The sequence below is a fragment of the Peromyscus californicus genome, unplaced genomic scaffold, assembly GCF_007827085.1.
Source record: "Peromyscus californicus insignis strain IS unplaced genomic scaffold, ASM782708v3 Scaffold_13__1_contigs__length_99412109, whole genome shotgun sequence".
In the NCBI taxonomy this organism is placed as follows: domain Eukaryota; kingdom Metazoa; phylum Chordata; class Mammalia; order Rodentia; family Cricetidae; genus Peromyscus; species Peromyscus californicus.
In genome coordinates, this window is record NW_026294424.1 from 97,330,912 (window position 1) to 97,342,246 (window position 11,335).

The following is an 11,335-nucleotide window of genomic DNA, read 5'->3' on the forward strand; positions in this document are numbered from 1 at the left end:
TGTGGAGCCCAGTTTCAATGGATACATCTGCAAAACACTCCCAAACCCAGGTATCAGAAAATCCTGTGGAAGGGGGGGAAGAAAGATTGTAAGAGCCAGAAGATTAGGGTGTTTGTCATGAGATTTTGTTTCTTAGGAATGTCAGAAGCTACAACCCACAAAATCTCCCCAATATGACTGCTAAAACGTGAGCTGAATAAGGACAACAGACATGCTAAGAGGGATATGGGAGCGATCCCAGGAGGCCTCAGTCCTACACCCAAGAACTACAGGCAACTAAGGAATACTGAGAATAGGAGAAACAGTCTTCCCCAGACAAGGGCAAACCAACTGGTCATCCAATACTCACTGGCCAGCTCTGAAAACATACATACAAGTAACATAATCAGACTGAACAGGTTGTATGTAGAATATTATTGTAAGGTGTGTTACATTTGTTTATACTGTGGAACATTTGTTTTAATGATGCAAAGATGTGTTGCATTTGTTTATCTCTGTGAGGCTGTATGACTTTGCCTGTCTAAAACACCTGATGGTCTAATAAAAAGCAGGAGAAGGAATGGGTGGGGCTGAAAGCAGAGAGAATAAATAGAAGAAACCTGATAGAAAAAGGATCAAGGAGCAAGAGAAAAGAGGAAGACACCAGGGACCAGTCACCCAGCTACACAGCAAGCCATGGAGTAAGAAGGAAAGAAAAGGTATACAGAAATAGAGAAAGGTAAAAGTCCAGAGGCAAAAGATAGGTGGGATAATTTAAGAACAGCTGGCTAGAAACAAGCCAAGCTAAGGCCAGGCATCTATGATTGCCTCTGTGTGTGACTGGAAGTTGGGTGGCAGACCCCCCACAAAAGAGCAAAAACAACAACAGTTGTATTTATGTATTTAGGAAAATATATACATATACATCTATGCATATAACAACATTTAATGAAAATAATAGAGACTATGCTTTTGAAAGAGAGTAAGGAGTAAAGGGAAGGTTAAGAGTGAGGAAAGAAAGGAAAAATGATGTAATTTATTATAATCTCAAAAAATAAAATGTTGTATGAATCCTAAATGGTTCTTATAATAAAAAACCTGGAGCCAGATATTGGGGTAAATGCTGAAAGATCAGAGACAAAGGAACAAGCCACTAGAGAAACTTCTTACCACTACTGAATCCTCAGGCCGAATGGAAGGTGAGATCCTATCTCCACAAATCCTCTGATTGAAAGCCTCTGAGTCCTCAGCTGAAAAACTCTAGTTCCTGTTTCCTCATACCTTATACACCTTTCTTCACCCAGCCATTTCATTTCCTTCCTAGTGCTGGGATTAACGGTGTGTGTGCTTCCCAAATACTGGTAGCAAAGACATGAGATCTCAAGTGCTGGGAGTAAAGGTGTGTGCCACCATTGCCTGGCTCTGCTTCTCTCCTAGACAGAATCAATCTCATGTAGTCCAGTGTAGCTTTGAACTCACTGGATCTCTGCCTCTACCTCCTTGAGTGAGAGGATTAAGGGTGTGTGCCACCACTGCCTGGCCTCTATGTTTAATCTCCTGGCTAGCTCTGTCCTCTGATCCTCAGGCAAGCTTTATTTGATACAAATATATCACCACAATAAAAGATACAATCTTTAAAAAAAAATACAATCAAAAATATAATCTAAAATAACTCCAGCTCTCAGGAGGCTAAGGCAGAGAAACTCTCAAAATCAAGAAAGACCAAGAGCAAAGTAGGACAAAAGTGGTCTGCTAAAGTAAATTGTTATTGTTTTCATGTTGTTTTCTCATGTATGTTAAAAGCAGTAGGATGCTAACACATGTGAGATCATACAACATACATACTTAGTCTCCGTCCCTGGTTTGCAACATTACTTTTAATCTATTCATCCACTGATTTGTGAAAAGGGTCATTTTGGAGTATAGCCAAAAATACATCATTTAGAACCAAACATGGCAGCACATGCCTTTAATGCCAGTACTCAGGAGGTGAAGACAAGAAGATGTCTATACTTTTGAGCTCATCTGTGTCTACACAGTGATTTCCATTTCACCTACACAATGAGATCCTGTCTCAAAATAAAACAACCTGTGTGTGTGTGTGTGTGTGTGTAGGGTTAGCTAGAAGCAGGTTTCACTCTGTTTTAAAATGAACCAACATATTTTAGCTTTCAGTTATAACTTTCAGTATGGCTAAGTATTAACAGATATAACCCACCTAAAGAAAAACTGAGATAAATTTTAAGTATTAAAGTGTACCAATAAGAAAAGTTTGGGAATCTTTGCTCTAATCATGTATGTTGTTAAAATAACTGTCACATTATGAAACATTCAGTGAGTTAGTTTTAGCAGCTCATTATCCTTGCCTTTACGGTAAGTTTAAAGCTCCTGAAAGATGATAACTGAAGACTCCTGTGAGTAGAACCCCAGGCCTGGTAGTGTCTGGCACATAAACTATTTGTTGCTACTGTTTTTCTCAATAACCTCCTATTAAATTTAATTCTTTTCCGTGTACACCTAATACTCAGATTTGCTCGGCGTATTATGTAACTAATTAGTTACCCTTTTTTGAGTGCTGATGTGTACGCTCCTCTGTCTTCTGCAGCATCAGGGAATTTCAGATCCCCAGGACCACTCCTTGCAGGTGGATTCTCAGTGCCCATGTGATCTTTATACTTCTGGGAAGAGCCACAGAACAGTGTGCCAGCAATACGGGATGAGTCATTGATACTTGATCCTCCTAATTTCAGGTAATCCTGTTTACGCACATTACAGGGAAAATGGAAGTTTTGTGTTGGTGAAATACAATTTTTGTCTTCGTTAATGATCTTCAGATTTGATGTTATCATTTTTGGCATCTTTCCTTGGCCTAGGATAAGAGAAATACACTAATTATTAATTATTACATATTACATGTTCTTTGTGAAAAGAAATTTTCTAAATAATGACAGAAAATTTCAATTAAAAGTTTCTAAAGAGGGCCAGTGACGTGGTTTAGTGGGTAAAAGTATCTGCTATCAAGCCCGAAAACCTGAGTTCTGCCCCGAGGACCCACATGGTGGACGGAGAGAACTGACTCCAAGTTGTGCTCTGACTTCGCAAACACTGTGGTAGTACCCGCTAAACACAGATACTAAATAAACATAACAAAATTAAAATTTTTCTAAAGAGCTTACTAGATAAATACAAAAATTAAAAGAATCAATACAATAATAAGATAATCTGTACTACTGTAGTCATGAAATAAAGATGGTTATTTCTGGAGGCAGAGACAGACAGACCTCTGTGAGTTAGAGGCCAGCCTCATCTACATTGTGAGTTTCAGGCTAGCGAAGGCTACACAGTGAGGCCCTGCATAAAAAACATAATTATACAAATTCATATGCAAACATATATAAATTATGAGTCATAATAAAACATTAAAGTTTTGAATATTATCATATAAGAAACATACACTGAACATGCTTGTTTTGGGGGAGAAATTTTTTGTAGTATTGGGGAAGACTGAGGCCCTCCTGTATGATAAGCTCATGTTCTGCTACATCATTAGCTTAACAATGTTTAAAATAATCTCATATTATACATAACCTTCTGCATCTTGGTGTTTTTCACTGAGAACACTTCAGAGATCTGGCTCTCAGAAAACTGTACTTTTTGTAAAGAACAAGACAAAACAGAACTGCATTAGCAAAATTTTAGTATTCACAGAGCAGCAGTACAGACAAATACGTGATAATGTAGTATGCACTGTGTGAACGTGTTTGTAGAGAAGGTAAATGCCCTAGACCTTGAGATTTGGTGCACAAGCAAAAAAGGAGTTAATACTTTAATACATTAGTAGACTTTTTTAAACTGACATAAACTACATGAGTTTGGCTCCACAAGAAACACAACAACTTACTTAATAGTTTATAACTTTCAATTTCTTCCTCTAACTCTTGAGTATCTGGAATTTCTGAAATCAGTGGAGCTGGAGGGAGAAACCAATCCAGTGATTTTTCCTTAACTGGAAGGCTACACAGAAAACAAAATGTAAATATATGTTAATAAGGACAGGCTATCAAAAACCATCCATTTATTAAACATTACTCAAATACAAACTCTTAGACAAACACTCCATAAACAAACTGTCAGGTTTTGCTTTATCCCTGCATGTACGGCAAGGCTCTCAACATCTTCCCCTGTGTCACAGGACTGATGCACACTGCTGTATGAGGAACGCTGGCTGAATGACAGCTGTGAGGCCACCTCATTTTCTCCTCACTCAAACGTTAGCATTTCAAGTACTGCATACAACAAATTACTTGTGACATACCGCGCCTAAAATCATGGGCTATCAACATGTAAATGTCACTATTATTATATTCTAGATTATTCCTGTAACTATTAAGAATTAAAAGTCCCTAAAATTATAAAACTGAAAATAATACATTAGATAACCCTTCTTTCAGGCACACTTACTTTTCAGTTTCATCTGGGCTACTGAAAAACAAATTATCCATGGAAAAAAAGCAATTGTTTGATTTCAGCATTGTTGAAAACCAGACTTTGTCTGAAATCTACAAGAAAAAAAAAGGCAGTTTATATTCATTTACAGGAAAAAAACAATTTTGGACAAATAAATGAGAATCATTAATTTCCCAGAATGCTTTCTAAAATATAATCACAGAAAACTATTTAGCTTTGTCTTCCGAAAATTCCTTGAAAAAGCCTCATTATGAAACACATTATTCTCCGTTCATTCATGTGTTTTCCCACATGTATCCCTCTCTATGCTGCACTAATGCTTAGAATGTACTTCCATTTTTCTCCTAACACATCCTTCAGTGTGGGTCACCATTGTTAAAAGCATACATTGCTCCTTTTTCATTTCAATTATCACCCCCTGCACATCAAAACTATATCTCATTTTTCTAAATTCTGAAACATAATGAAGTGTTCTATAGGTCAAAGCATGAAATTAGATGCACAAATCATAAAACATAAATTACATTTCCTTTTTTTAAGGTTTATTTATTCTGTCTGCATGGATGCCTACAGGCCAGAAGAGGGGACCAGATTTCATTAGATGATTGTGGGCCATCATGTAGTTGCTGGGAATTGAACTCAGGACCTCTGGAAGAGCAGCCACTGCTCTTAACCTCTGAGCCATCTCTCCAGCCCACATTTCCATTTCTTATGTGATAGTCAATATACTGCAAATTTGTCCTCAGGACAGAAATTCAAATTTAAAAAACTACATGAACACCATCTCATAGCAAAAGTGCATTACCAAGTTAGAATCTATGTTACCAAGATGGAGAGTTCTCTAGTGAAGACATAAAACACATGTAGGGTGATGTTAGGAGGAAGGCTATTTCCAGTGCAGCTCTTGACAAAATGACACAAGAGGCTAAATCCTGCACACATTTTAGGACAGTTCTTACAGAACCAGAATACTGTGGATTTTTCATTGTTTTAGTTATTTGGGTTATATTTACTTTTAATACTCTTCTCAATTTATTAATCACTCAGTCACCAACAAAAAGAAGTAGCCCAAACTAAAACAAGTAAATATGATTCTATAAACACCTAAAACAATTTGACTGCATGATAAACAGAAGCCAAGGAAAACTGGGCAGAAGGTACAAGGGAATCATTCTGAAATACACTAACAGATCTTTACATCTACTTATGAAACAATTTCAGAACTTGAAAACAGTTATCTGAAAAACGTATGCTAATCAACTTTGTATGTATTGTCCAAGAAGCTGCAAAATGCTTCCCGTCTAGTGTCAGAACTATATTTTAATCAACAAAAGGTTAAAGAAGTAAAACCCATCAAACCAGGTTTACAGGGCTCTACTACCTCAGTGTTTAAGTAGAAAATCGCATTACTAACATGTATGATCAAGTTCTTTATTCTAAAAGAAAGTGGAAATAAGACAACAAAACAGATTAAAACTAACTTTAAATGTTACACTATACAAAAAGACCTCCCATATACACAGAAAATACTGTCACAAGAACGTTTTTTCTAGTTCTAGTACAAAAGGTGGTATAACTTATTTTAGTACAGAATAAAAACATTGTGCCGGGCGGTGGTGGCGCACGCCTTTAATCCCAGCACTCGGGAGGCAGAGCCAGGCGGATCTCTGTGAGTTTGAGGCCAGCCTGGGCTACCAAGTGAGTTCCAGGCGCAAAGCTACACAGAGAAACCCTGTCTCGAAAAACCAAAAAAAAAAGTGTGTGTGTGTGTGTGTGTGTGTGTGTGTGTGTACACTCTGGATTAAAAAAAAAACTATCTAGAATTTTCTATCCCTCAATCCTGCATTATTTTTCTTTATAACATTCATCTATAATTGGAACTTTGTATTTAGTTGTTTATCTTTCTCCCTGCAAAGCAAAGAAGGGATTTTTTTTCTTATATGTTTCAATAAACCTAGAACAGTTCCTGACAGTGTAGATAATCCATAAAAATTCAATGCAGAGGGGGGCTGGAGAGATGGTTCAGAGGTTAAGAGCACTGATTGCTCTTCCAGAGGTCCTGAGTTCAATTCCCAGCAACCACATGGTGGCTCACAACCATCTATAATGAGATCTGGTGCCCTCTTCTGGCCTGCAGGCATACATGCTGTATACATAATAAATAAATAAATCTTAAAAAAAATTCAATGTAGAATGAATGCACTAGCAATCAACTATAAATAAAACAATTTCAGTTAACTGATTACCCACAGTTAATGTTAAGTTTAAATTTTTGAATTTTTCTCCTAGCTCAAGATTCATGTAATCACACCATTAAGGCTCTAAAAGATGATGAATTTAGAACTTTCATCATGTAAATAAATCTTTTTTTTAAAAAAAAAAAAACATAGTATCTAGCCAGGCGGTGGTGGTGCATGCCTTTAATCCCAGCACTTGGGAGACAGAGCCAGGAGGATCTCTGTGAGTTTGAGGCCAGCCTGGTCTACTGAGCAAGATCCAGGACAGGCACCAAAACTACACAAAGAAACCCTGTCTCGGAAAAAAAAAGTATATATATATATAATATCTAAAATAAACCTTGTTACATTTGATGTAAGATGATAAATTTTTAATTAAAGTTTTAGGTTTAGATTGAGATATTTTAAATTTATCACAAAGTTCTTATTTCAGAGCTGGGCGTGGTAGTAGAAGTCTAAAATCCAGCCCTGGGAAAGTGGAGGCAGGGGGGTCAGTTCAAGGCTGGTCTCAGCTGAGGTCAGCCGGGGCTACAACAAAAAACAGGTTTCACCACAAAATACAGTGCAAAACTCAGTAAGTAATCAGTCACAAAGTAGTTTTACTTCGTAAGTACAGTTTGTTGCTTACAGAAGTTAGCACACACCTCTCTCTAACTCTGTCGGCAACTTTACTATCGTATTCTCCGTAATCTTCTACTTATTGTATAAAATTACTGGGTTGTGGGTCCCCATTTTCACATTAAACACGTACACTGTCAGATGTGAGTGGTCCCCGACAGTAACTCCCACTGAAGGAGGTGGAAGAGCAGAACCAGGAAGGGCTGCAAGGCGATTCCGGGATAGCCTCGGCTAGCCGTGGGGGGCCTGTTTCAAACAACGAACACACACAACACTGACTCACAAGAAATCACCGGTCAGTAAAGCAGCCCTGACGGGGCCAAGCCCCACAAACGACCGCGTCTCCAGGTCGCCCGCGGTCGGCATCCCATCCCGAGGTGAGGGCAAAACGGACCTGGTTCTCTGGGAGGCAGAGGCAGGGGGATCTCTGTGAGTTCGAGGCCAGCCTGGGCTACAGAGCGAGATCCAGGACAGGCAGAGTACACAGGGAAACCCTGTCTCGGAAAAACCAACCAAACAGGACTCCGCGGCTCCCGGTTAGCGGCTGATGTGGTGCGCGTGGGGACCCCTCACCCCTCACCCCTCACCCCGGCCCTCCCCCAGGGCAGCTCCGCTCCTCAGGCCTCCCTCAGGCCCCTCTGACAGGAATGCGCAGGAGTCGCGCGCCCTTGCCCGCCTGCCCAGCAGATGGCGCCCGGGCGAAGCTGCCCCACGGGTGGCCCGCGCCCTCCCGCGCCCCCTCCCCACCCTCCCACCCGCGCCCCTCCCCACCCTCCCGCGCCCCCTCCCCACCCACCCGCGTCGCTCCCCTGGTCCCCACGCCGACGCCGACGCGCGTCCAGGCCGCAGCCACTCACTGACCCTCACGCCGAGCGCCGATCCATCGATTGCGGATCTATCGAGCGCCGATCCCCCGGCTCCTCCAACGACCCCAAACCTCCAAGCCCCGCTCAGTCAAACGCCAAGATGCTCCACCACCCTAACCGCGGCATCTGCACAGCCCAGCCTGCCATAGCATTCGCTCTGGGACCCCAGTTTCTCAGACCTAAGTGTCTGATTAAAATGACAACCATTAGGTCACTATTACCGTGACAACTTTATTTCAGAAACAAATATTTTTAAAAGTCACAGTGCAGCCGGGCGGTGGCAATCCCAGCACTCGGGAGGCAGAGGCGGGTGGGTCTCTGTGAGTTCAAAGCCAGCCTGGTCTGCACAGGGAGTTCCAGGACAACCATAGTGAGATCCTGTCTCAAAAAAACAAAATCAATCAATCAAATAAAAAGTTAAAAAGTCGCAGTGCATTTGAGTTGATTAAAGATGAATGACAAAGTCAAGAATGGTGTGTTCTTAAGCTGCAAACTCAATTACAAATGTAATTTACCTTTTTAAATGTCTTTAGCAAAGTTGTCCTCTGACCACTGGTAGGGGATATTTTCATAGGAAATCTTGTAGCTGGTAAAATATCACTGATACTTTTCTCCCAGAGATATTTAGACTTTTAAAAAACTCCTCTTCCTCTGTCCACTAGGATCCACACAATTCTTCTGACTTACTCCTTTTTTTTTTCCTTTTCTTTACGACTCCACTGCTTAACAGTTATATAACCTATAACCTGAACCTTTTTTGGGAAAAAAAAAAAAAAAACTTGAACTTTGTCATCCTCAATGACATTACTTCCTAACTCATATTCTTGCAAAGATTCAATACATAACAAATGCTCAATAATATCAATTTCTTTCAACTCTCTTGGACTATAAAAATCAATCCTTGTAAGTTGAGAAACCTACTCATAACCTTCCCCCCGTCCCCAGACAGGATTTCTCTGTGTAGCCCAGGTTGTCCTGGAACTCACTCTGTAGACTAGGCCAGCCTTGAATTCAGAGATCCACCTGCCTCTGCCTCCGGAGTGCTGTGAATAAAGGCATGTGCCATCATGCCTGGCCTGACTATTTCTTTTGAGTAAAAAACTTGACTCCATGGACAGTTCATAGTAGTTGGCACATACGAGCTCCCTATAGATCAAACCTAAACATAGAAGAAAACATTGAAGAAAATCTTCCACTTGATTTTGTTTGAGACGGGCCTGTCCTTAGCACTGATCAAGAGGGGAAGATATGATTTCCAGAAAAAACAGGGAATTTAAAAGATGAATAATAGGCATCAGAACAAGACAATATTTTAACTTCATGTAACAGGAGGGGTAAATTTCTACCAGGGGAAAAAATTAAATATGAGTACGATAGTCTTATGCAATATCATTCAGCAGTGAAACTTTTCTGAATCATTTCTAATCTTTGTCTATTTTCTTGGTTACATAATTACTACATCTTAACAACTATCCCTTGACTTGTACTTCATTCCATCATCCCTTTGGTATTTAAGGACCTACTAAATGTATAGGTAGCTTTGGGCTTCTCCATATAGAAATATAACTCTGAACTTTTCTCTATTCCCAAGAACCCCTTCTGTGGTAGTTTGAAGTAAATGGCCCCCATTAATTTCATAGAGAGTGACTATTAGTAGGGGTGGCTTTGTTGAAGTGGGTATGACCTTGTTGGAGGAAGTATGTTACTGTGGGGTTGGGCTTTGAGGTTTCCTATGCTCAGAATACTGCCCAGTGTCTTCCTGTTGCCTGCAAGATGTAGGACTGTCCGCTCTTCCTCCAGCACCACGTCTGTTGTGGAATATTTGTTTACACTATGAAGATGTGTCTTTGCCAAGGTGCCTTCTGATTGGTTTAATAAAGAGCTGAATGGCCAATAGCTAGGTAGGAAGAGGTTAGGTGGGACTTGCTTAGAAATATCATGCATTGAGATATAGACAGAATAACATAAGTAAGAAATTCCATGAAGATGCAAGTAGAACACATTTGCCTGGAAGTCTTTCAAGAAGAGAGGAGGGCAGTGGGAGATGCTATTACAACTGACATAATTTTCACTTATGATATATGTTGAGTTACAATGTATTTAAGCATGAGTTATCTCATGTTTAATTTTGTCACAGCATGGAGAAAGTGCAGTGCCTAAAACAGCAGACATTTTAACATTTTGGGTGAGCCTTGGAGCACAGCTGAAGTTCTGTGTCCTTATCTTGGAGGAGTGTAAGTCTAGCACAAGGGAAGTAGACTATTTCTCTCTCAGACAGCTGCCAGCATTGGTCACCACCAGAGAAAGGAAAGAACTACATTTGGAAAGGGTCTCTGGAAATTCTGGCTGTCCATGGCTCACACCAGACTCAAGAACACAAGCTAGCTTCTTTGAGGAAAGGCGTCTGGTACAGGCACACAAAACAAAAGCAGCTCAGGAATCCTAAGGAAGAAGCACCAGGAAGCTGCCAGCTTAGGAGGTGGTGTCAACGGTGGGCTTTCTTTCAGCTTCCGCTACCAAAACTTCCAAAGTCAAGTTCTGCGAAGGAGAAACCCACTGCCTCAGAAAACACTGCTGAAGCAAAGGCTGTGGTACAGGCAGATGAACAGTCACCATGATAACAGTAGGCAGGTGATGAACAGTCACCGTGATAACAGTGGGCAGGTGATGAACGGTCACCGTGAACAGGCAGGTGATGAACGGTCACGGTGATAACAGTAGGCAGGTGATGAACAGTCACCGTGATAACAGTAGGCAGGTGATGAACAGTCACGGTGATAACAGCAGGCAGGTGATGAACAGTCACCGTGATAACAGTAGGCAGGTGATGAACGGTCACCATGATAACAGTAGGCAGGTGATGAACAGTCACCGTGATAACAGTAGGCAGATGATGAACAGTCACCGTGAACAGGCAGGTGATGAATGGTCACCATGATAACAGTAGGCAGGTGATGAACGGTCACCATGCATATTCGTTCATTTTGCCCTCCTGTGACCTTCGCAGACAACTCACAAGGAAGAAGGGGTTACTGTGGCTGAAGGTTTCAGAAGGCCTTATGTAACAGTGGACAGGGGACAGACTGAGCTGCGATGGGGTAGAGGTGGGGTAGAGATGGTCCATCCCCAAAGACCCACACCCAGCGGCTTACTTCTTCCAACTAGGAA

The 11,335-nt window shown here is 40.8% G+C and overlaps 1 protein-coding gene across 10 annotated transcripts in view; it reads right to left on the bottom strand.

The window, feature by feature from the left end:
• Positions 1–8,311, bottom strand: part of Hfm1 (helicase for meiosis 1) — a 123,942-nt gene extending 115,631 nt beyond the window's left edge. For 2 of the 10 annotated variants that reach the window (XM_052735662.1, XM_052735659.1), the window contains exons 1-5: positions 8,163–8,306; positions 7,435–7,547; positions 4,441–4,538; positions 3,881–3,993; positions 2,542–2,848 (exon numbers count right to left, since the gene is read on the bottom strand). In XM_052735662.1, the coding sequence (XP_052591622.1) occupies positions 2,542–2,848; positions 3,881–3,993; positions 4,441–4,511 (491 nt within the window). In that variant the 5' untranslated portion in view covers positions 4,512–4,538; positions 7,435–7,547; positions 8,163–8,306. Of the gene's footprint in view, positions 1–2,541; positions 2,849–3,880; positions 3,994–4,440; positions 4,539–7,434; positions 7,548–7,584; positions 7,824–8,097 lie in introns of those variants that run through there. The other 8 variants (XM_052735663.1, XM_052735657.1, XR_008217593.1 and 5 more) reach the window with 7 other exon arrangements.
• Positions 8,312–11,335: the final 3,024 nt, after the last annotated feature.